Source organism: Grammomys surdaster, unplaced genomic scaffold, assembly GCF_004785775.1.
Source record: "Grammomys surdaster isolate TR1022 unplaced genomic scaffold, NIH_TR_1.0 125956, whole genome shotgun sequence".
NCBI lineage: Eukaryota > Metazoa > Chordata > Mammalia > Rodentia > Muridae > Grammomys > Grammomys surdaster.
Genome location: NW_021620775.1, coordinates 1,010,839 through 1,036,298, shown reverse-complemented (window position 1 = coordinate 1,036,298; position 25,460 = coordinate 1,010,839). Strand labels below are relative to the sequence as shown.

General features: G+C 48.3%; 1 protein-coding gene across 2 annotated transcripts in view; it reads left to right on the top strand.

The window, feature by feature from the left end:
- The first annotated feature begins 1,535 nt into the window (after positions 1–1,535).
- The window catches only part of Bdh1 (3-hydroxybutyrate dehydrogenase 1), a 38,876-nt gene continuing 14,951 nt past the window's right edge, over positions 1,536–25,460 (top strand). The window contains exons 1-2 of one of the 2 annotated variants that reach the window (XM_028753769.1): positions 1,536–1,757; positions 19,014–19,139. In XM_028753769.1, the coding sequence (XP_028609602.1) occupies positions 19,054–19,139 (86 nt within the window). In that variant the 5' untranslated portion in view covers positions 1,536–1,757; positions 19,014–19,053. Of the gene's footprint in view, positions 1,758–7,566; positions 7,744–19,013; positions 19,140–25,460 lie in introns of those variants that run through there. The other variant, XM_028753770.1, reaches the window with a different exon arrangement.

Genomic DNA, 25,460 nt, shown 5'->3' with positions numbered 1-25,460 from the left:
GTGGTGTGTATGAGTGTGTGCATGTGTGTTTGTGTGTGGTGTGTATGAGTGTGTGCATGTGTGTATATGTGTGGTGTATATGAGTGTGTGCATGTGTGTATGTGTGTGGTGTGTATGAGTGTGTGCATGTGTGTGGTGTGTGGTGTGTATGAGTGTGTGCATGTGTGTTTGTGTGTGGTGTGTATGAGTGTGTATATGTGTGTGGTGTGTATGAGTGTGTGCATGTGTGTATGTGTGTGGTGTGTATGAGTGTGTGCATGTGTTTGTGTGTGGTGTGTATGAGTGTGTGCATGTGTGTATATGTGTGGTGTGTATGAGTGTGTGCATGTGTGTATGTGTGTGGTGTGTATGAGTGTGTGCATGTGTGTATGTGTGTGGTGTGTATGAGTGTGTGCATGTGTGTTTGTGTGTGGTGTGTATGAGTGTGTGCATGTGTGTATGGGTAGCGGTGTGCACATGAGTGAAAGTGCTCTCGCAGGTCAGTAGACAGTGTCAGATCCTCTGAAGCTTACAGACAGTTCTGAGTTGCCTGACATCCACGCTAGGAACCAAGCTCTAGTGGTCCTCTGCAGGAGTACTGTGCACTCTTAAACAGTGTCTCTCCAGTCCCCAACTCAGCACATCTTATGTTACATGACAGAAAGACAAGAAACGAAGGAGGGGCTGGAGAGATGGCACAGTGGTTAAGAGCAATGGCTGCTCTTCCAGAGGATCTAGGTTCAATTCCTAGCACCTATGTGGCAACTCATAGCTGTTTGTGACTCCAGTTCTTGGGAACCTGTTATTTTCATATAGACATACATGCAGGCAAAACACCAATGCACATGAAATAAAAATCAATAAATGTAAAAAAAGAAACAGAAGGAAGCATAGGTATTGTTATACACACACAGCCATGGTCATAAGGAAACAAGGACTAAATTCTCAAAACAGACTTAGTGACTGGTCACATGGTGGCAGCTGCCATTTATGACTGTCATCTACTACTGTGTCCCCTCGGCCTCAGGAATTGCCTCAGCTGCCTCAGCTTGTTACTGGTGAGGTGACCAATCCCCCTTTCTGAAAAGATCAACCTCGGTCACCACTGTAACCCAGCTCCATTTTTCACTGTGCTTAGTCCCTTTCAGCTTCCTGTGGCAATTCTAAGGGATGCCCTTGAGGGATCCCAGCACGCCAGGCACCTCGGGCTTTCCCCAACACTCAAAGGTATGAAGTTTGTCCCAGTCTCCTTGCAAGTGACTGTACAAGTTACTGAAGCATTTGAAATGCTACCTCAGGTTGTGCATCCTGGCCATGCTCAGGGTTCTCTGGCTAGTCCCCACCCTGTTCAGGCTAGTGTGGACCTGTGTCCACACATGCCTGGCAGGGAGCTCCAGGGTGTGTGTGTGTTGTGTGTGTGTGTCCCTTAGCTGCAGCTTCTACCCTTGATCTTCGGCTTGCCAGAGGGTCAAATTCACAGACAGTTTAAGCTTAAAACAAACAGTAGCAAAGCTGAACTTCGCCCAGTCAATGACAAACACGTGGACACCCAGAAGCTCAATACTGTAATCAGTAGGTGGCTTTTCTGTCAGACTTGTATGGGAATTTTCAGTCCCAGGTAAAGCATTGGAAGGAAACACATCAAGCCTGGAGAGATTTCCCTGGGCGGTTACTACACCCTGCTGAGGAGTAAGAGGGTTCTGGGGCATCTGGCTGGTCGCTGTCTGGAGGGGGCTGCTGGTAGGTGCTGCAGACGCCGCTTCACTGCACTGGCTAAGGTAAGAGAAAGCTTAGAGCTGGGCAGTTTTGGTGCATGCCCTTAATCCCAGAACTTGGGAGGCAGAGGCAAATGGCTCTCTCTGAGTTCAAGGCCAGCCTGGTCTACAATGAGTGAGTTCCAGGTCAGCTAGGGTTACACAGAGAAACCTGTTTGTAAAACCAAAAGGGAAACAAACAGACAAACAAACAAAAAGCCCAAAAGGAAAAAAAAAAGAAACCTAAAACCCAAACAGAAAGACTAAGTAGCTTTGCAAATGAAAAAGCCAGGTTTTAACTCTGGTCCCAACAGGCAGAAATGAAAGGGAAAAAATGTGAAATAAACATGTAACTGTGTCTCTTGTTTTTAAAACTTAAAAAAAAATACACTTAGAAGTATAGAAAATGAAATCAGATTTAAGCATTGAGAGTTGTGTCCCATGTACACTTAAGGTTTCTATGGGCCAGGTACGGTGGTATACACCTAGAGTTCCCAAAATCAGAAGGCTGAGGTAGGAGGATTGTGAGTTCAAGGGCAGCTTGAATTACACAGCTTGTCTCATAAAAACAATAAAGGTAATATGCTCATGAGGTCAGTTAATAGTAAGATGACTTCTTGAGAGTATCAGAAGCTGGCTACTATGTCAGAACCACTGTGAAGCATTTCCATATAACCTGGATGCTACGGAGACAGTGCTGAGCCTGCTATAGAAAGAGTCTCTACTCCAAATACCTCATAAATTGGGATTATAAGTCTGGGGGAGGGGTCAGTAGTAGTGTGTGCTCAGCAGGCACAAGGCCCTGAGTTCAATACCCAGAAGCTTCCTTCCTCTTTCCCCGAAAAACCCTATCTATCTATCTATCTATCTATCTATCTATCTATCTATCTAATCTAACCTGGGTGATAGATAAATAGATAGATAGATAGATGATAGATAGATAGATAGATAGATGATGGATGGATGATAGATAGATAGATAGATAGATAGATAGATAGATATATGGATACTATAGATGACAGATGACGCTCGGCTGTAAAGTACAAAAGGTCTCAGACTGCTTTCAGGATGGTGGCAGAATTGAGGGGTGTGAGGCAGATAGGCACTTAGCACAGTGATTGGTACAGTGCTAACCCACTAAGTGCTACTGTTTATTGAAAGCAGGCTCTCCTCAGTGGTTTATTGAATTTCTGAAACAGCACAGTTCTGAGGACAGAAGAGTTCAGTGTCTGAAGCTGAAGGAATTTTACAGTTGCTGTTGCTTGGGGTGTGGCAGAGTGGCTCAGATGCATGGCTTTTATTATCTGCTTGTCCTCAATCCTTTTCAAGGATTCCAGTAAAGACTGGGATGATGGCACACACCCGTAATCCCTGCACTCACAAGACTAGGAAAAAAGGAAGGCTGGTTCCAGGCTAGCCTGGGCTCAAGAATGAGTCAGAACTAAACAAACAAACAAACAAACCCCAATGACCCAAATGAGCTTTGCTTAGATTTAAAGACTATTCACCCCCACTGTAAAAATGCTAGTCAGGAGACAGGGAAGGGCTGGCGAGTTATCTCAGTGGTAGAACATCTTGTGTGTACAAGGCCTTGGGCTCTATTCCCAGAACTGAAATTCTTTTAAAAGCCCAGATCCCCAAACCTGAGACAGAAAGGAGGTGGGTGGGTGTGTACCTTCCCTGATTCCTGCCCCACCCCCACCCCACCTCTGCTCCTTTGGGCTCTCTTGCCTGCTCACCGAAGGGGATGGGAAGCCCCCTCCACTTCTCTTTGATCTGCAGATTTCAGTTTAACAGTCACATTAGGGTCAACTGTCAAAGTCTTTCCCCAACACACCACCTGGAGTCCCACAATTTGATTTAGAAACTTTTATTGGCTTTTTGTCTTCACTACCAATTGTAAAATAAGCTACTTGATACTTGTAAAATCCATACGATTAAGAATGTTTTCTATTAAGTCTCTCTCTCTCTCTCTCTCTCTCTCTCTCTCTCTCTCTCTCTGTGTGTGTGTGTGTGTGTGCAGGTATTCACATACTTCTACACTTGTGTGGAGGTCAGAAATCAACTTTAGGGAGTCTGTTCTCCCTTCCATCATGAGGCAGGGTCTGTTTTGTTTCTGGGCAGCATATTCCAGCCTGGCTGGTCCATGAGCTTCTGGAAAACTCTCCTGTCTCTGCCTTCCCTCTTGATATAGAAGTACTGAAATTAGCCGGGCAGTGGTGGTGCATGCCTTTAATCTGCACTTGGGAGGCAGAGGCAGGCAGATTTCTGAGTTCGAGGCCAGCCTGGTCTACAGAGTGAGTTCCAGGACAGCCAGGGCTATACAGAAGAAACCCTGTCTCGAAAAAGAAAAAAAAAAACCCACAAACAAACAAAAAAGAAGTACTGAAATTACAGATGTGCAAACACACTTGTCTTTTTCTGTGTGTTGGGGGTTTAGACTCAGTCATGGCTTTGGCTCCACCCCCACCTCACCCCACCACCAACATCTGGTGCCATCTCCCCAGGCCTCCAGTTTAAAAGAAAAACTCAATTGCATCAAAACAGAAAATCTGTGGAGTCTGGGGTAGCAGATAGAACCACTGATTTCTCGCCCCATCGATATCCTCCCAGAGGACCACACACCCGGCTCGGTGAGGGCTTGGAGGTGGCTAACGGCATGGTTTAGTCTGCAGCAAGCAAATGCTGCTCTCTCTACTACCAGCAGGGAGCAGAGGTACACAGGGCCAGAGTCCAGAAAGGAGAAAGATATTAACTAAGGGCTGGCATTGGCCGAAGTGTGAGCTAGGAGGTGATGAGGATTCCATTTAGCAGGGGGACTTGGGTGTGGCGGTTTCTGAGACTCTTTCAGAAGGCTGATTCTTCTGTGAAACTTCGCCTGAGGGCCCCACTCCCCACTCTCACTGCATGTCTCTGTCCCCCCCCCCCTTTTTTAGAAAACTTACACAGTAGGACTCCTGCTGACTCACTTAGCTCATGCATGCATATCCGTTCATAGCAAAGATCATTTCCCTGCCAAACCTACGTTGGATATTTGCAACAGCGCCCTCTGGCTGTTCAGGTGAAATGCACAGGTGCTAAAGAGCCTGGCCCCAGGTCTTCTGTCTGGGCAGTGAGGTGCAGGAAGGCACATCTTGGCACATCTTGCTTAGAGTGACCTGGTTACCACGGGTTTCTGTTTCATGTGTTCAGATTCAAGACCAAGCCTTTTCTCTAGTTCCCAAATTAGCAGACAGAACTGTACTAGGGAGAGAATGAGCTGAGATTCGGCCGGGGCCCAGTTGTGTCTGACTGACCCTCAGTCCTGCCTGACTCTCACCCAGTCAAAACCTTTCTCCTGGGCGTGGCCACTTCCTGCTTGTTTCCACGGTGTTAGTGGTGCCCTCGAGGGTAGGGCATTTGGGAAATGAAAGCATGAAGTCTCAAACCCAACAAACCAGTTCTTCATTAGCAGGGTTGGAAGAGCCTGAAGTAAAGGCTGGAATGCCTCTTTGAAGCAACCACTGGCTTCATCTGGGTCCCCCTGCCTCCCAAAGTGGCAAAAGAGGAGGGCATGTATATTGATAGCTTATTTGGGATGTGAATCTCCTTTACATGGATAACGGGGTGATGAAAGAACATTTTCACCAATCACACGGCTTACTGGCATACAGAGAAGTTTGCTTTTTATAATGCTTAAAAGTGGGAAAAGAGCCAGGTGTGGTGGTGCTTGCCTTTAAATCTGCCTATAACAATAATGATAATAATAATAATATGTATTTAAAGTGAGGAGAAAAATCTCACAGGGAATACACTCCATAGACAAAAATACATTAACCACACCTAATTTCTGTTTAATTTAGATGCTAGTTTTGAGAGTCAAGTGGTTCCCTGTTCCCTCTGTGCATAGAAAGTCTAGCAAGCACCCAAGGCATACCTTTCTATAAGTTCTTAGGAGAGATGGTTTGGCCACCCAGATATTACAAAAGGCACTGGGGAAGGGGTGTTGCTTACTAGAAGGCAGTGTCCTGGTGGATGAGGCTGCTCTGGGTGGCCTTGTGATCTCTCTGAGGGTACAACTCTTGGGGGTGCTCTGTGGTTTGGAATCCAGTAGTCGAGGTTGATATCTATCTCATGGTAGAACATTCTCTCTGGGAAGAGGACTGCTACTCACCTAGTCAACCATTAGGACTCCAAAGCTGCAGAGTAAATCTCCAGGAACAGGAGTGTCTCCCTGTAGTCAAATGGGGAGGGTGGCCTGAAAAAGGATGTGCAGCTGAGTTGGTCACATTGTTCACTACCACAGATCCCATGGGTATTATCATCACAGGAAGTACACTAGACTTACCTCAGAACAGTCAAGGGGCGTAATGAGTGGCAGATTTGGGTCTCGAGGGGGCAATATTGGTCAGAGAGTCTTGGTGCAGTTGTCTCTCGGCTTAGCCAGTGTCAGAGGGCAGTGGGTTGTTGCAGGCATCCTAGAGGGCTGCAACAGGGACACTCTGAAGCCAGAAAGCACAGGTACAGGTGGGGCAGGGGCTTCTCAGGTTACACCAGAAAAGCTGGGCTGGAAAGATTCTGAAGCAAGAGTTGTCTAAAGTAAAGTCAAATAGTTCAACTAATTATCACAGTCTTTTATAAATCTTTACACACAATTCTTAGACCAAAGTTAGAATCTACGGTTTTCCTAGGTGGGAAGATTAACTCTTCTAGCATGGTATAATCCTTAAAGTGTAACCTGGTGACACAGTATACTCTAGCGAGTAGGCAGTTTGGGGGGGGGGGGGGTGGATGATGATATTATTTTGTTATTCTGTGTTTGAGACAGGATTTCTCTGTGTAGTACCGGCTGTGCCAGAACTCACTCTGTAGATCAGACTAGTCTTGAACTCAGAGATCTGCCTCTGTCTCCCAAATGAATGCAGATATTAAAGCCATGCGCTAGTTTACAGGATAGAGATTTATTGTTATGGATTACGGCACCATCTACTGAGTGACTTGAGTCTGGCTTGAAACGGGCTCAGAGAACTAAGGCGTTCTCTTTTCAGGATTCTCCCGGTCTTCAGCGCTCTGGGTACCAGAAGAGGGGCGTAAAAAGGGAACACGCAGCCTCAGTCCTCATCTGGCTGGCAGATTTCTTTAAAGCCTCGTTCCCCCATTGTCCCCATACTTCCCCGGGGCGTTCATCTTTCCAGTCCCTTTCTACGCAGTCCTTATGTCATTTATCTAAACATAGCTCATCGCTAATAGATCCTGGTGTCTTCCCTCATCTTGTTTCTCATCTTGGAAACAAGTGTCTCGAGGTAGTGGGATTTGAGGAGAGTTCATTTATGGCTGACTGACCCTGAAGACCACACGCACAGTCCTATTGGTTAAGCCTTGGGAAACTGCGATATGTTAAAGACCCTCAGAAGAAAAAAATTAAGTGTCATTTCGTTAAATGACATTCAAAAGTCAACCAACTAACCATTTAGCCCCGATGAGTTTTAAAGACAGCAAACACAAAAGGCCAGGAAGAAGTTTCTTCACTTCCTGGAACGGCACCGGCTCCCTGGTTTTGGGGGTGAGCTGGGGCCTGAAACCTTCTCGCACCTTTTGCTTCCCCCTCCCCTCCCCCCAGGATCCAGAAAGCGAAGATCAGATGACAGAGAGGATCCATACCAGGCTTGGATCAAGATGAACCTGTATGAGCAGGTTTACCTAGAGAGAGACTAGAGATTAGGGGCACCCTTGACTGGAGCAGAGCCAGGCCGGGCAAAGGAGGGCTAAGGAGGCTGCGCCTGAACTCTCCCCGCCTCCGCGCTGTATGCCGTCGGGCCCCGCCCGGCGCAGCCCTAACGCACGCACCGGAGTGTGTAAGGAACATCCGGGTGTCAGAAGCAGGACGCCGCGGGTTTAGGGGTCGGGAGAGGGTCTTGGGAAACCTAGGCAACGCCCCAACTCCAAGCCAGAAGCTCGAGCACCTGCACAGCACCGAGTTCAGACGAGCGCACCAGTCCAGCCGCGGAGCCCCCTGCCGGCTCGCTTTGGGGTAAGAGGGAGGGTCTTCATCGCGGTAGCTCGGGTGCTGCACACCAGCTCAATCTGCTTGGTTTGGGTTAGCCCGGCGCGACTACTGAGCCGGGTCCTTGGAAGGCGGGTAGGGCAGGGACATCGTGTCCTCTAGACAGCCCTGTGGCGAAGAGGAAGCAGAGATGGACCGATTGATCCCTCTGCCTCGACCCGAGGTGGTCTGCACCCGCCACCCTCTGCTGGCCTCTCGCTTCCTCCGTGCGCGCCTCCAGGAACAAGGTCCTTTATTATCGCTACCGGAGGCCCAGGGTTGATCACGCGGCCGCGTGGCCCCAGGTGAAACCTTCGGCACTCCTCGTTCACGGCCGGCACGATTTCACAGAAGGGAACCGAGGCCCCAGGAGTGGAGGGAACTGACCCAAGGTCACTTCGTAGTCTAAGGCCGAGCCTGGGTCGAAGCCACTGAGGCAGCCTTCGGAAGGCACTGCGCGGTCCTGACCCATCTCCCGACCTTTCTCTACGTCCGTCCCCCTCCTCCCGTGGCCTCTCCTAGGCTCTGTTCTCTGAGTTTTGGCAGCGCCTCTTCTGCGCCTGCTCTGCTCGGAAAGGATGCTGGACAGCGGTGAGGCCACGGGTCCAGTCGCGTGAGCGCTAGCAGAGCCAGGGTTGGTGGAGACTTGGGTGGGCCTCGGTGCTGGGGAAAGAGGAGAAGGTTCGGGCACGGTGGCGGCGCCGCGAGGGTCGTCTGGGATGCTCGAGTGGCGGGGGCCCTTGGGATCGCCAGGCCAGCAGTCACCCCAGCGCAACGGCTGGAGGACAGTGCGGCTTTGTCTAGGCGGTGCCGCCTCAGCCAATGGGAGCGCGGCCTTGGCCGAGCCCCCTTGGTCCCCGCCCTGTAGCCTGCAGGAAGGGACCGCAGCGCTGGGATTGGCTGCGCGTCTAGAGCGACGTTTGGCGCGGCGTGGAGGAGGAGGCGCCTGTGCGACTCTATCCTACCCCTTGCCTGCTGGAAGGCGCCAGGATTGCTTGGATCCGCGCATCTGGGTGGGGCTCCGACGTCCTTTTCCCTAACCCTGTGGCTGCTCCTTCCAGAAAGAGGCGGCATATCATCCATCGCATGTTTTTCCAGCCAGTGAGCCAAAGTCGGCCCATAGTCAGCAGATGCAGAGTCACTGTCTAGCCCAGAGGTTCTCATTTGGACGAGATGCAAAGACTTCCTCTTGCCAGGATATTTTGTGACGCAGCAGATGCCTGTCTTTCGATATCAGATTCGTCCTGAAGCGCTGGGTATAGACAGCCTAGCAGGCCAGGAAGCTGAACGGAGACATTTATGTCTTGTTCATGATTTCTAAACAATAAATCTATAGAGAAAACCTAGAAATCAGGGACTCACCACCTGAGTCCTATTGGTAGGGTGCTCACAGCGTACGTGTGACAGACGGTTAGGACTCGTGGGTAGTTATGAACTCCAATATACAACGACTAGGTGATTGTAATTACATAGATCCAGAGGGGGAGGGTGTCTTTGTTTGTTATTTGTTTGTTTTTTTCCCTGTGCAAAGGGTTGAAACTAAGGCGTCATGAATGATAAGTAAGTGCTTACCACTGAGTTATATCCTCAACCTGATTTTTATTATTTTGGATTGATGTTCCACTAAGTTACCTAGGCTGATCTTGGACTTATAGCCCAGGAAGGCTTTAACCCCCTGCCTCAGCTTCCTGAGTAGCTGGGATTACAGTCCCTGTTGAGAGACTGTTTTTTTGGTGTAGGCAATTAGAAAAGGTAGCCTGGGGTTAGAGAGATGGCTCATTGGTTAAGAGTACTGACTGCTGTTCCAGAGGTCCTGAGTTCAATTCCCAGCAACCACATGGTGGAGGAGTTGTTATTTGTACCAGTTAGGTGTGAAGTAGAAGTAAGAAGAAAGAAGTAGAAGTTGTATACCTAAGGCTGGAATTTGGGGCAAAGGCTGAGCTGGAAATAAACCATTAGCATGTTGATGTAACAACATAAATAATAAATGTTGATAACAATATATTAATATTACAATAATGATAATAACATGTAGATTAATAACAAAGATGGCATGTAAATAATAAATAATACAGCTATGAAAGCTCATCATATGGTAAGAACAGACCACGAATGGACCCCTGAGACAGCGTCCATGGTTGGCCTTGCCCTTGGCAGGCGAGCCCTGTTCTCCTAAGCATGGAATGTTCTCTTAGTCTGGCCATTGTAATTATAGTGATTTGATGGCTCTGGTAACATTTTCTCTTTGGGGAAGCACCAATGAGTGGGAGAGGGAGGCACACCTCCTCTTGTCATTATAAGGTCAACAGTGAGCCATTCTCCAAATGAAAGGCAGATGACTTAATGACAGCATTCAGCAGGCTCTACCTCCAGCTCCTTCCCCTCAGCAGGTCTTAGGTTTCCAGCTCACAGAGTCTAAGCAAAACTCCTCTCCCTCATGTCTTTCCTAGGGGTCGTCTTGGGTCATCTAACTCGTCAAGGGTCAGGGGACAGGCCCCTGTGCAGCTAGCGCTGTGGAGAGTAGATCCTGAGGGCTTGGAGGAGCCTGAGAAGAGGGAGTTAACAGACTCAGTGACACATTGATAACCATACAGTACTTCTTCTGTGCCCGGTGTCCCTTGGGCAGATCCAGGTGCCAGCATTAGGTGTGTCTCTGCCCAACGGGGGTGTGCAGCTGAATCCTTGGCTTTATGGACTCCACTGAGATTAGTTGTGACTTATATCTGCATTTGTGATCCCAGTACGGTGAGGATGACGCTCCTGTGTAATCCCCTTAGGCTTTCTGTCCAGATGATTTTCTCTCAGAGGGCTGGCAGGCATCTCCGTTCTATTTAAGATAGAAGTTGTGAAATGTTTTTATTTGGTTCAAGAATAGCTCCCCTGCCTCACTGTATTAACTCGGAGTGCTAAGCTGGGGTGGAGGTGGGGTTCAGTGGTAGAGCATGAACAGGGCACTGGCTTCAGTCTCCGATACCCAAAACAAAATGAAGCAAACCGCAACTGACCACTGGAATGAAGCAAATAATTATTGGAAATGTAAGGTGGCCAAATTTAGCCATGGGCTATCAGTTTGGGACTTTGGTTTTGTCTTGGGTACTTCCCTGTGGGATACCTGGAGAGAGGATGCAGCTTACCCCCTTGGTGGGGCAGCGTTCTCTCCCATGTTACAGTGTCCAAGGCTCATTTAGACATCCCACCCAAATTCCCACCTCCAATATTCCTGTCCTGCAGATGCCCTTCCTCTTCTGAGAATGAGTTACCCTAACGGGATTAGGGGAGACCTATCTACTGACACACTGGAAAGCTGGCAGCTATGCCCTCTCCGGGGTACTCACTTTACAGTGCAGGATGCCCAGTAGCCGACAAGGATACATGCATATGTGTCAGAGCCGGCTATTGCTTAGCTGTCCGCATCTAATGGTCATGGCACAGGTCACCACCAATCGAGGTTGACTTGTACTCCTTTGAAATGAGAGGAGAAATGAGGTTCATCTTGGGTTTCCCACAGATTTTGTATTGATCTCGGAGTGGGTGCTCTTAGCATCTTTATTTTGTGACAATATCCTATGCCTTTGGTCTCTCTAAGTCAGACTCTAGTGCCCTTTTGATTCTGGGACTTGAGTTTTAAGGTTAAAGGAACCATCAGCCCTTAGGAGCTCTTCCTTTCTCTGGCACCCGCCTACTTCCTGTAACCATTTCTGTTCCCAAACCTGAAGGTAGAGCCAAGAACTTCCTGTTCTACAGAGAGTGAAATCCAGCCTGGGGCATTAAGATAGCAACAGTACCTGGGAGAGTCGTCTGGTACTCCACAGTAACAGTGTGTTCCATAAACCTAGTCCAGCCTGGAGGTGCAGCTCAGTGGCAAAGCAGTAGCTCAGAATGAAGCCCTGTCCTCAGATTTAGATGTTGACCATTCTGTGTCTGAGAGGCCATATTGTAAGTTGGCATAATTCAAAGGCCTGTGCGTTTATGTGCTTTAAGCTATTTTGACTAAAGCACTTTACATTCTGCTGAATCTAAGGAAAACTAAGATGAAAGCAACCCTCTGTTTGGAGATTATACTGAAGCATTTTCTTCCACAGGCAGTGAGCCAAGGGCTGGGAAAGGTCTTTAATTACCGACTGCATTTGAAATCAGCCAGCAGCAGAGTGACCAGGCTTCAGTTGTGGTGGGAGGAGGTGAAGTTGTGTGTGTTCAGTTGGGTATTCAGCACATGGAAAGAGTGAGGCCAGCTCTGGCCTGAGTCTTCTACAGGGGCCAAGTCAGGCTCTCCCTGCAGGGACCTGCCATGGGAACTTCAGTCTGGGTCACATGGTGCGTTCCTACCCTCAAGGTGCCAAGATGGGCCAGGCCTCTGGTGTCACAAGGCTTTGTCTCAATTGAAGAAGGTTAAGTAAACTAAGAGTAGTGTGGGGATTAAGGGCCATGGACCTACAGAGTCATGCTGTGTGTTGCTCGGGAGCACCTGGAAAGGGGAAGTGACTTTGCATGGTTCTGTTGCTGTAACAGAATACCTGAGACTGACAACTTTGAAAGAAAAGAGGTTTAGTTTGACTCGTGGTTCTGGAGCCCTGGAAGTCCAAAGTACAGCTTCTGATGAGGGCTTTATGCTGTTCAGGGCCCCATGCTGTTCATAGCACAGCAGGAAGTGGGCACTTGTTTGAATGCGGTGAATGTTAGTATTCTGTCTAAACTCCACCTCCACAGTTATCTGGCAACACCCAGGTATGCTCCGCCCCACAGTTACCTGGCAACAGCCAGGTAGGCGTGCCCACTATAAAAGGGGCTGCTTGCCTCCTCCTCTCTCTCTTACTCTCTTACTCTCTTGCCTCTAGCTTCTCCTCGCCCTTCCCCCCTTTCCTTCTCCCTCTCTCCACGTGGTCATGGCTGGCCTCCACTTCTCTCCTCTCTCTCTCTCTTCTTTCTCCACCATCTTCTCCCATTTCTCTCCCTACTTTTGCCCTCTGCCCTGAATAAACCCCCTCCTCTTTGGAACCGTTTGGTCGGTGTTGTCTGTTCCAAGCTGCGTGCGGAGTCTTAACAGTGAATGCAGCAGATGGATTGCTTCATAAGGACCTTTTCTGAAAGAAACTCATGCAGCCCTGGGGGAATTACATCTCCCCCAGGAAGGCACTAATTCCTCCTAATTACTAAATCACTTCTTTGTTGTTTAAAAATGGAGAGCTTCATATGTAGTCCATGCTGGTTGGTCTCAAATGTGTGTTCCTCCTGCCCCAGCCTCCCAGTGTCGAGATTACGGGTACTACCAACCTGGCTGCCGATTGCCTCTGTTTGTTTGCTTGTTTCAGTTTTGGTCTTATTTGCTTATGTGTTCTCATGGAAGTCAAGCTAGCCTTGAGTTTTCTCTGTAGCTGAAGATGATTTTGAACTCGAGATCCTCCTGCCTAATTACCCCATGTCCCAACACTGCCACAATGACAGTCAGATCTTAGTCTGATGGACTTGGGAGGACAGCGCAGTTGAAGAACATTTGCTTACAAGTCTGAAGCCCTAGATTCCGTCCCTAGCCCCCTCCTCTCTACAGTTCAACACGGAGTTTTCTAGGAAACAACCGTATTCAAACCACAACAGGTAATGAATATTGGCCACTCCAAAAACTGAAGAGACAGAAGACCCCCTCCCAGCCTCAGCCATGGCCGAGGCCCTGAAGCTGAAGAGAGCAGTCTTATCAGACATGTGTGAGACACTGCTGGAAAGTGAGCAAAGTGAGAAAGTGATGCAGAGAACAGGGCAGCGGTGGCACGGGCCTTTAATCCCAGTGTTCAGGAGGCAGAGCAGCAGATCTTTGTGAGTTCAAGGCCAGCCTGGTCTACTACAAGTTTCAGGACAGCCAGGGTTACAGGAAGAGAACCTTGTCTCTGAAAACAAAACAAACAAAAGAGAAGGTATGGAATGGGAGTGGCCCAGGAGCAGGAGTACAAAAGAGACCAAGTTCAAGAACAGAAGTAACACATGTCAGAGGCCTGTCTGCCTGTCCTGGGAATTCAACAGGCCTCTGCCTGCTTCCTTCGGTCAGCATTGTCTAGGCTGGCTTGTTGACTAGCCTAAGGCTACCATGATCTAGATACGGTTTGAGCCTTAAATCCCAGTTTGAAGTTTGAAAGATACAGATTTAATTGGCTGTCCTCTTTCACTGTAGAAATTAGTAAATTTTTGTTTAATTTTTGACTTTATGTGTATGAGTGTTTTGCCTTTGTGCATGTCTTTGCACCACACCCATGCGTGGTACCTGAAGAGGTCAGAAGAGGGAGGGTGTTGGATTCTCTGGAACTGGAATTCTAACCACTGAGCCGCCTCTCCAATCCTAAGTGAACTATTTTTCACCTGCAGAGGAGGGAACTTTGGGAATGTCATCGGGTAGAGCACCTAGGCTGAATCTTGGTGGCTTTATAAGAAGTCTGTATACCAGGTGTGCTGACAAATTCTTTGATTCCCGCATCATAGATGTAGGATAAGATCCAGTTGGGATCTTATCATTAACAAGATGGGTGTGAGGAGTTAGCCAGTTAGGCAAAGAAGGAGCCAGCAAGAGACCAATACCCTTCGTTCCAGGCGTGAACTCTTTTTTTTTTTTTTTTTTTTTTCTTTTTTTTTTTTAATGATACATTTTTTTTTTAATTTCTTTTTTTTTTTTGAACATGAAATGCTTTTTTTATAGCATGTTTTACAAGGGGAGGGGGTAAGAGGGTCCAGGTGGTGGAAAAGTACAAAATCTTCTTGGCCTGTGCCTTGAAACATGTCATGGTCTATATGGTACACTGCCTTGAATTATGATCTACCTGCAGTTCTTCAGAAGATATGGTACACTGCTTGAGTTATGGTCTCCCTGCTATTCTTAAGAAGACATGGTACTCTGCTTTGAGTCTATCTGCAGTTGCTAAGCAGGATCTTGCAGTTGCCAAGCTTCAGAGGACATTGTGCAGGTGGGGAAAGGTAGGGGGTAAGGGTAAGGGCGAGGGTCCTGGCTTCTGGCATCTCCCCCTTCTCTGTTTAGTTAGAGAAGGCGTCTTATGTTCAATCCCAACTATGTGAGTTTTGAATTTGGATGTCTAATTATGGGGGGTCTTAGACAAGTTCACAACCCCAAAACACTGATGTGAGACGAGTCACATCGATGGTCGAAGGTTTTAGGCTGTCGACGATGGGCAACGTTAAGGGACTTCGATGTGGGTGAAAGGAGGGTGAGAGCCCTGTCTTAGGCCATGTAGGCTGCACCCACTCCCAGCACCACACACTCCTTTTCGGCTGCATTGGGTGGGCCCCTGGGAAGTGGACCTACAATAATCCCATCATTGGGCTAACTCACAGCCATCCTAGTCTCTTGTAAATGTTCAAGTTACCAACCATTTGTCAGTTTGGGGTGTAATATTGTCATAAAGGAAGGCTCCCCAATGTTAGCGGCCATATCAAGGGTGGCCTTGGTTTAGGAAAAAGCCAATTTTTGTTGTGGTGATCAAGAGGCCAAGCTCTCTAGCGAGAGAAATGAGGGCAAAGCCAGGCATACCAGGAACCCTTCTGGAGGGCGTGGAAGTCTAGGGGTCGACCGTAGGGGGAGGCAGGGGAGCTGACAGCTGTGTCAGTCTCCTGCGGAGTCACTTCTGGATCCTCTGCAATTTTCAGCTGATGGTAATGAACTTCAACTGCCTTCTTGATGGCAGCATCAACCTGGTTCCGTGGACGACAGGTCACGGGCGATGATCTCTGTCTTGCTCAATCTTGATGTTGTGCGCACATCCTCTCAATGAGGGTCCGTCCGGATGGGTCCGTGCCTCGAGCCCCATGTCTGGGTGCCACTTGACCCGACTGGCGGGTCCTGGTTATTCGTGGGGGAGAGGAGGACTGCAACCTGCTATTCTTCAGAAGATATGGTACACTGCTTGAGTTATGGTCTCCCTGCTATTCTTCAGATGATATGGTACACTGCTTTGAGTCTATCTGCAGTTGCCAAGCAGGATCTTGCAGTTGCCCAGCTTCAGGGGACCTTGTGCAGGTGGGAAAAGGTAGGGGGTGAGGGTAAGGGCGAGGCTCCTGGCTTCTGGTCCATCTGGGTTAGAACTTCTAATAGCAGGCATCACGGGTGATTCAATTTTACCTGGAAAGAAAAAAGAAGGGGATTCTCAGGGAGATTTCTCTTCCCTGGATGTAAATTGTTATTCATCGTATTTATGATTGGCAGGCGTGAACTCTTTATGAGTTCATGGCACCCCAGTCTACCCTGTCTCAGAAAGAGAGAGAGAGAGGGAGGAAGAAGAAGGAAGGAAAGAAGGGAAGGAAGAAAGTGGAAGAAAGGAAGGAGAGAGAAGAAAGTATAGTTCCTGTCTCTGATTCCTGGCTTATGATGTCTCATAACAACTTGGTACTCCACCAGCAGGAACTCCATAACTATATGCGCACCTTTAACTTTAGAACAGAAATGTGGGCCAAACCCCAACCAGTGTCGAGTACCTATTAATAGTCATAGAAAACTGACTAATATACTGGCCTCACGGCCTAGATGGCTGGTTGTCAGTTCTGCTTGAGGTGGGCTAGGGCGAGATTCCTCCAGGCTGGGATCTTATCATTAACAAGATGGGTGTGTCAAATTACAACCAGTTATGCAAAGGAGGTGTTAGATTTCCACGTGCAGCTTAGAACAGACAAGACCAGACCAAATGGTTGGGGTGGTGGCGGTTATTCAGGGCAGAGGGCAAAGGTGAGGGGAGAGAAATGGGAGAAGATGGTGGAGAGAGAGAGAGAGAGAGAGAGAGAGAGAGAGAGAGAGAGAGAGAGAGGGAGGGAGGGAGAGAGAGAGAGAGAGAGAGAGGAGAGAGAGAAGAGAGAGAAAGAGGAGGGAGAGAGAGGAGAGAGAGAAGTGGAGGCCGGCCATGACCATGTGGAGAGAGGGAGAAGGGAAGGGGGAAGGGGAGAGGGGACAGAGAGAAGCTAGAGGCAAGAGATCAAGAGAGCAAGAGAGAGAGGAGGGGACAAGCATCCCCTTTTATAGTGGGCAGGTCTACCTGGCTGTTGCCAGGTAACTGTGGGGAGGAGCATACCTGGCTGTTGCCAGGTAACTGTGGAGGTGGAGTTTAGACAGAATACTAACAGGAGGGGCCAGCAAAAGACCAAGAGACCCCGAGCTCCAGCCATGTGGGTCACCTTCTCCCAGTCTTCCCTCTTAGCCCTTCAGCCAGAAGGTGTCACTGTTAACTAGAGCAGGGAGGGGCCAACATACATGCTGACCAGCAGTTACTAATGGAAACATAACACAAGCTGAGGAGACCTCCACTTCTCTTCCTTTCCTGAAGATTACAGGAGGGAAATACCTGGAGCTCCCTCCTGTGATGAGCATTGGTCTGGCTGATTAGTCCGCCATCTTATTACTACTAGTCTTGTCTGGGTTTGATCAGTGGATGTGATATTTAATCACCATGGTGCTGAGTAGGACCTTAGGTGGCACCAAGTGACGTAGGACGTAGTTGAAGTAGGTCAATTTAAATTTAACCTTAAATGGATAAGGATGAGGGGTGTACGTGTGGTCTTCGTTTTCTCATTGCGTGCAGGTTTTGGTTTTGTTATTGTTTTGCTTTGTTTTGGTTTTGGGAGTTTGTTGTTTTGGGCAGTCTTTTTTTTTTAAAGATTTATTTATCTTATTTATATGAGTACACTGTAACTGTCTTTAAACACATCAGAAGAGGGCATCGGATTTCATTACGGATGGTTGTGAGTCACCATGTGGTTGCTGGGACTTGAACTCAGGACCTGAAGAGCAGTCAGTGCTCTTAACTGCTGAGCCATCTCTCCAGCCCATTGGCAGAGTCTTATAGCCCAGGCTACTGAGGAACTTGCTGTATAGTCTAGGCTGACTTCCAACTTAAAATTCTCCTGCCTCAGCCACCCATGTGCTAGGATTGCAAGCACGGACTACCCTGCCTGGAGTGTGTGTGCGTGTGTGTGTGTGTGCGCGTGTGTGTTTAATGTTTTAAATGTTGTAATGCGGAGTCTCTGCTGTCATCTTGTAGGTACGGTCTCTGCTCTAGGGCCTAGCTTCTAGGGATTACTGACTAATTCAATCTCACAGCCTCACACTGGCTGGGGGAGAGGAAGTGGCGTACTGAGCCGAGTGGTGTGCGGTGTGGGACTGCAGAAGCCACCGGCAGAGGATGGGGATACGCTGAGTGAAGGTTGGTGTCCTGATCACCTCAGATGGGTGGTGTGATAGATGTCAGGAACCTTGATGACAGAACAGCACTGAGTGAGAAACCACCCTCCAGCCCCCCACCCCCAGCTCAGTGGTTAAGAGCTTGTAAAATGATTACACGCTGCTCTCACAGAGGACTCCCCACCAGGTGCGTCAGACCTGTGGCCTGTAGGTCACGTAAAGCTGAGGACGGCCACAAATATGGGCCAACACAGAATTATAAACTTCCTTAAAGCATTCTAGTTTCGTGACTTTGAAAACAGCCATGCAGTTCTTGGGAATGAGTTTTAACAGATGATGTCGCAAAGCTAGATATGCCTTCCCCTCGTAATGTCCCCAAGTCAGCTCCTCCATAGTTGCTATATAGCCCAGTTTGAGGATCACTGGCCTAGTTCAATGTTGCCTGTCACACATGGGTGACCCCTAATCCATGGTTGTCCTGTGACTGTTGGTACACCTTGTGTTTCGATTTTCCATCCCATGAGGCTATACCTTGAGCAGGGCCTAGTTGTAGCAGGATAATTTCCTGCAACTGCTACATTGTATATGCAGTGGGGCTTGGTTACTGTGCAGTATGAGAGGTAGGCAGAGTGAGGAGGAGAGGAAGGGGAGGAGAAAACAGGAGGCTGGCAACGATGGAGGAGGACGCACGGTTCGAGAGCAGTCCTGGGTAGCTACTTATCAAAAGGTTAGATATTGGGTAACAACTCTGGGTGGGCATCTTGTTGATTGAGCATTTCTAAACATATAAATCCTTTAGATAATCATTAAGCTTTTAGACTCTTCATTCTACCTGGTACTGTGAGGGATTGGCAGAGCCATCCCCCACACTGGCATCTCGTGGGTGCCAGGGTCTGCGGATCAAGCTAGCTGGAGCCCTGGTCAGATCCGAGGAGCAGTGGGAACGTGGCTGCTGCCTGGGAACAAGCAGGACCCGGTGCCATGTTCTAAATATCTCCCCTATGCCTAGTCAGTTAACTTTAATAACTTGAAGAAGAAGATGGCCATTCCTGACTAAACTCCCAAGTAGAAGACACTGAGCGTGCATTTTGTGTTTCAGAACCACCAGAAGGAAGCAGATCTTCTTACATCTCAGTGCCATGATGCTGGCTGCACGTCTCTCCAGACCCCTGTCACAGCTCCCAGGAAAAACCCTAAGTGTCTGTGACAGAAAAAGTGGGACAAGGTAAGCAACCAAAGGAAGAGCTGGCCTTGAAGACCCCCTTTTCACAGGCAGGTCCTAAACATCCTCACTACCTGCCAGACTTCAGTGCTCAGGAGACAGGCCTTCCCTGGGCTCACAGGGCAAAAAGGAATAGCTTCCCGACGACTTTCTAAACCCCTTTGTCCACTCAGGGGCTGTAGCTCAGGGAAAGAGCACTTGCCTAGTGTACACATGGTTGCCAGTGACTGCGAAAATGAACCCTTTCCTCTTTTATCTGAAAGAAATTTTGTTTTTCAGAGACAGGGTTTCTCTGTGTACCCTGACTGTCCTGGAACACACTCTGTAGACTGATCGAGCCAGCTCAGTCAGTCAACGGGGTCTGGGGGAATGAGGATTGCAAACAAAAAGACAATTAGACAACACTATAACATGACTCCAGCCAGTGCCAAGACTGAAGCAGGTTTATTTTTTTTTCCAGTCAGCTTTTATATCAATCTAGGCACATGAAAAGAATAGAGTCAATTCTTAGATCAAAGACAAAGTAACCAGACAAGGCAATAAACAAAGCCCCTGGTCACTTTTTCTAAGGCTAATGAAAAGGAATGCCACACATTCCTCAGCTGAGTTTACCTTGAGCTTTGCATTAGCCCAAATGTAAATATTCTTATCTGAGCCTACTTCCTTGTCCAAGCCCAGTGACAAATGCTTACCAAATTTCTAGAAGAAGCACCAAGAGCTCTCCACAGTAGACCAGGCTAGCCTCAGACTCATAGATCTGCCTGCCTCTGCCTCCCAAGTGCTGGGATTAGAGGCGTGCGCCACCATTGCCCGGCTCTAAAATCCTCTTAGAATTATATAAAAATTGCAAAAACGAAGAACACCCAGATCCTCCTCTGTATAGGAAAATGGTGCCTGGTCCTGCTTGTTCCTGGACAGCTGCCATGTTCCTGCTGCTTTTTGGCCCTGACCGGGGCTCTGGCTAGCTACATCCGCTGGTCCTGGCTCCCAGGAGACACAAGCATGGGGGATGGCTCTGCCAATCCCCCATGCTGCATCCACAAAGCTCGGTTGAACCCCAGACAGTGTCTGCCATCCTCACAGTATGGTAGAAATAAGACTCTTAAAGCTTAATGATTATCTAAAGGATTTATATATTTAGAAATGCTCAATCAACAAGATGCCCACACAATTAGAGTTGTTACCCAATATCTAACCTTTTGATAGAAGTTGCTACCCAGGACAGCTTTGACCCATTCGTGGTTCTCCATAGCTTCCTTCCTCTCCTCCCCTTCCACTCTTTCTCTCCCAGCTCCACCTCCTCTTCTACTGCCTAATCACCAAGCTCCACTGCCAATACAGTGTAGCAGAATAAATATCCTGCTACACTCTTCACTCAGCCTCCTTAGCCATCGTCAAATCATGTCATCATATGCATCATATCAAATCATACTGTAGCGATGAGCATCAGGACATTGCCGCATATATGCTGCCGATAACCAAGCTTCAGACCTCACCCAGCCTCCACCAAAGGCCCCTCGGACCTGTTACACAGCACACAATGTAGCCCCAGCCACCACCCTTACATCTAGTTGATGTGTTTCCTTAGCCTCTTCCCATCAGCAACAACTCCTTCCTCACCTTCAGTCACAGTCTTGACACTGAAGAGTGTTTCCTGGCTTGGGGTCTCGGTGTGTGCCATTGTGGTTATATACAGATTAGCATGTAGGCAAGGAGCTTGCAGGATCAAGGTGTGCCCTTCTTTTCACCAGTGTCTGTGTGACTCATTTCCTTGGCCTTTTCCCATTTACAGTCTTAAGTAAATGCCCTGGACATCCCTGAACTGCTGGGATTTAGAAGGATTAGTAAGTAAGTTCAGACTAAACACGTGCATCTTTGGTATTTTGGAGACACCATCTTCCCATGTTGCCCAGGCTGGTTTCCAACTCCTTGCTTCAAGGGTCCTCCTCCGTTAGCCTGTAAATGCTGGGTCTAGGTGTGTGTGTAGGGATTTAAACTGTGCCTCCATGCACAGCAGTGTCCATGGCAGGCAGGAGACAAGGATCCTGGATGCTAAAGGGCTTTGAAAAGCAGTGACTTTCTGCCTTTTTCTTTTTGTTTGTTTGTTTGTTTGTTTTGTTTTTCGAGACAGGGTTTCTCTGTGTAGTCCTGGCTGTCCTGGAACTCACTCTGTAGACCAGGCTGGCCTCGAACTCAGAAATCCGCCTGCCTCTGCCTCCCAAGTGCTGGGATTAAAGGCGTGTGCCACCACCACCCGGCTGCCTTTTTCTTTTTAATCCATCCATATTTACTTTTTATTTGTTCAAATCCTTGAAAGTTACAACATCAGAAATTCCATGTCCGGTGACTTAACCAAGAAGGTTGCCTGGGAATTTGGCAGGAATCATGCCACAGTCTTCACGGGCACAAATTGCCCTTCTTAGATCACGCTGCCTTTGTCCAGCTTGTTGCAAGACTTCATGTTTTCTGCTTTGTTGCACATAAGTACAACCCTTCCTCAGGGAGAATTCCCCTCATCTTCAGTATAAGCACTGTGCATTTAGGAAGAACTGTACTCCCTCTGCCAACCTTGCACGCTGCCCGGGAGAATGAATTGTGCCACAGGCTTCTTGACCTTCGTAACTTTAGATGCTCAGTTCCCAGCAGGCCAGGATACCCCATTCCTCAGGCACCAGGGACCCGGCACTTTCTGTCCTGTGGTTCTTCCCTCCTGTCCTCTTTTACTCTGGAATCTATAGAAATCAGTGTCCAAGCTGTACTGGTGCCTTGCTGAGGAATATAGTGAAACTACCCACATCTGTTTTTTTAAGGCAAGTGATTCATAAAAACAGAAAAACCTGTGCCTAGAGAGATGGCTCAACGATGAAGAGAACCCTCTGCTCTACCAGAGACCCCCTGGGAGCATCCACATGGCAGTGCACAACTGGTCTAATTCCAGTTGGAAGGGAATCTGGTGCCCTCTTCTGGCCTCTGCAGGTACTGCACACACAAGTGGTGCACATACATATGTGCAGGCATTCATACACATAAAATGAAAAATAGAAAAACCTGACTCCAAAGTGGCTTTTAGAGGTTTCTGAGATTTTCTTATATGGGAGATAACCACACCTGGGCAGTAGAGGCACACACCTTTAATCCCAGCTCTTGGGAAACTGAGGCAGCTGGGACTACAAAGTGAGTTCCAGGATGGCCAGGGCTCCCAGAGAAACCCTGTCTCCAAAAATCAAGACAAAACAAAACAACAAAAGAAATTAAAGTACTTCTACCAAAGATTTATCCTTAAAGGGAAGTGGGGCAGGTTGCATTTCTGGCTCATTTGAGGGAAAGAAACCTGTTATAGGGACATTCCTGACTATCTGACTGGATGAAGAGATTCCTGATAATTGCAAGGGGCACAGTGTGTATTGGGGGTGGGAGAGACCAGTTGAACCAGAATGAATTAAATGTCCCTAGGGCAGTGGAGGACATGTAATCAGTAGAGGCTGAGAGGGACAGCAGGTGCGAAGAGAGGCTGGCATATGGGGTAACCTGTGCAAGATCTGTATGGGGAAAATCTTTGCCCTGGTCAGTTTACCCGAGTCTCAGTTGCCCAGGGTTTCATGCTCTAGTTGTCCCTGCCAGTGACTACTACTGGTTTAGCAGCCTTGACCAGTGCCCTCCAGCCCTGATGCATGTGAATGCGTCCATTGGCCGGAAGCCTTGTGTCTTTGGACAGTTCTCTATACAGTCTTTCTTTTTTTTTTTTTTTTTCGAGACAGGGTTTCTCTGTGTAGCCCTGGCTGTCCTGGAACTCATGCTGTAGACCAGGCTAGCCTCGAACTCTCGAACTCAGAAATCTGCCTGCCGCTGCCTCCTAAGTACTGGGATTAAAGGAGTGTGCCACCACCAACCGGCCAGTCTTTCTTTACAGTAATTAGAAACGATTCTCCTGTGAATGGTACCCTTTGTTCCTGCGTCCATCTCCGTCACAGTCACGTCTCTCTTTGGAGGCCGTGCCATGCGTTCCCCCTCTGCTTGTCGTTTTTATTCCATCTATATGGCTCCTCCTGAGTGGCCTTTTCTTGCCCTGTGCTCCTTCTTAAGAGTGAAATGCCTCGGCAGCACAGCCACTGCTGGTCACCGGCCTCAGAGTGGTGTCATGGGATACATACAGATGAGAACTTCCCCAGGAGTGGCTGGAGATTATTACTGAATTTTTTCCTCTAGAGGCCATTGCGAGACTCTACTTCACCCAAGCTGCACTTGGGTCAGTCTTCTAACCCAATCTTAACTAGATTGAGCCCACTTCACTTGTGGCTCCTCTGGTGGAAACCAGTTCAGTTACTGGTTACTGATGCTGGTCAGTGATGGAAGCAATACCAGATAGAAGCCTGACTGGTAAGAAAGGGCTGAAGCCAGCATGGATGTCTCTGTCATCCTGGAAGGCCTGTCCTATGTGGCCTCGAGTTGCAAGTGTTCAAATCAGCTGTGGTGTCTGCCATGGGTCCTTGGTATAGAGTGGCTCTGTTTCCGTCTGCCTCACCCTGCTTTAATTGTTTATGAGCAATGGCCCCTCCACACCGAGAAGCAGCCCCCGGCCCGGGATCTCACACAGGTGTGGGCAGCCTAGCAAGACTGAGAACATTGAAATCAGAGCAGATGAAGCATGGCTTTCAGTGGTGAGAGATGGCCGACAGCCAGGCAGAGCCTAGCAGGACACTCATGCCAGCTGGAGCTGTCCTGTGCCCGACAGGGGCTGAATCACCCCTCTGTAGGGCTCTGCCTCTCCGGGTTGGGCGCAGAGGGTTTGGGGCTCTGAGTTCTCTGGAAACGTAAAACTGTACCACTGGACAGTTAGATGATGATGGTAGAGCCCAGTGCCACCACATTCTGGACAGGACACTGAAGAGTTTGACCAAGCTCCAGTGAGCACATAGATAGCATAAATTGGATTTGCTTTGTTGTTGTTTTGTTTTGCTTTTTAATTTTAATTTTTTATTTTCTTTTTGGAGTGGACACAGAAGGACTGGGAAATTGAGTGTGATCAGAGTGCACGATGTGAAATTCCCAAAGAGTCAATACAAATATTATGCTGGAAAAAACAGAAAGGAGGATGGATGTTCTAGGCGGGCAGAAAAGATTTCTAGGCTACCTGGGTAGCAAAAGCTTCTAAAGCATCTGAAGGATTTTCAAAATTCAGCAGTGCAAGAAGAAAGTATCCGCACAGAACGTGGACAGACACAGGATGGATGTGCCCCGGGCTGTGGTCTGAATGCTTGTGTAACTAATGTGTATGCTGAAATCCTGCTCCCCGTGGCACTGGTGTATTGTGGTTCTCTAGAGGAATTGAGAAGGAGGGCTTTTAAAGGGGTGCATTAGATTGGCTTAAACAGTAGAGGCTGGCCGGTCCCAACAAAGCCTGTGTACACGCCGGAGAGCCAGGGACCCCAGCAGATGCTCCAAAGTATCAAACCAGTGCCAGGGGCCTGGAAGATCCCGGGATCGTCACTGGAAGGCAGAGGGAGCTGGAGTCGGAGAGCAGTAGTGCACACAGCTCAGGAAGAAGCAAGGGTAGGCGAGCAGCTCTCCCTTGGGCTTCTTTGCATATGAGCCCTCCTTTAGGTGTTGCAGCCAGTGAGGGTGGCTCTCCCACCCTAAGTGAATCCTTCCGGAAGTGCCTTCACAGACGGAGCATCTCCAAATCCTTTCAAGTTGACAATTCAAAGCAACCATACCAAGCTGGTCTTAGGTGTTAGGTCATGAAGCCACCTTCATCAGTGGGTTAGGGGCTTTGTGACAGAGGTCTAAGACACCCCCACCATCCTCTCCTGCTAAGTAAAGTCACAGTAAAAATTGTCAGCCTAGGAGGTAGGCCCCCACGCCTGCCACCACCTTGAAGTTCAGCTTCCCAGCTTGTAGAACTGTTAGTTTTTCCCCCTTCCTAAACCTCTGTGTTGCTTATCAGTCACCCCTACTGTGTTATTTATTAGCCATCTGGCCTGAGATGGGTGATAAACATCAGTAGCTCTTAGAGAATTGAAAAGTAAAACCATGGCGAGATGGTCACGAATGGTTTCCAACATGGCCAAAAAAAAAGCAGGGGCCAGGCGTGAAATCATATGCTTGTAATCACACCACTTGGGATGCTGAGACAGGAGGATGCTAGGCAGTTTGGTCTATATAAAAAGTTCCATGCTACCCTGCCTTACATGAGGCTCTGTCTGAAAAATCCATAATAACAAATAAATAAAAATTTTAAAGTAGGGGGCTGGAGAAATGGCTCAGTGGTTAAGAACATTGGCTGTTCTTCCTTCCAAAGGACCGGGGTTCAATTTCCAGTACCCA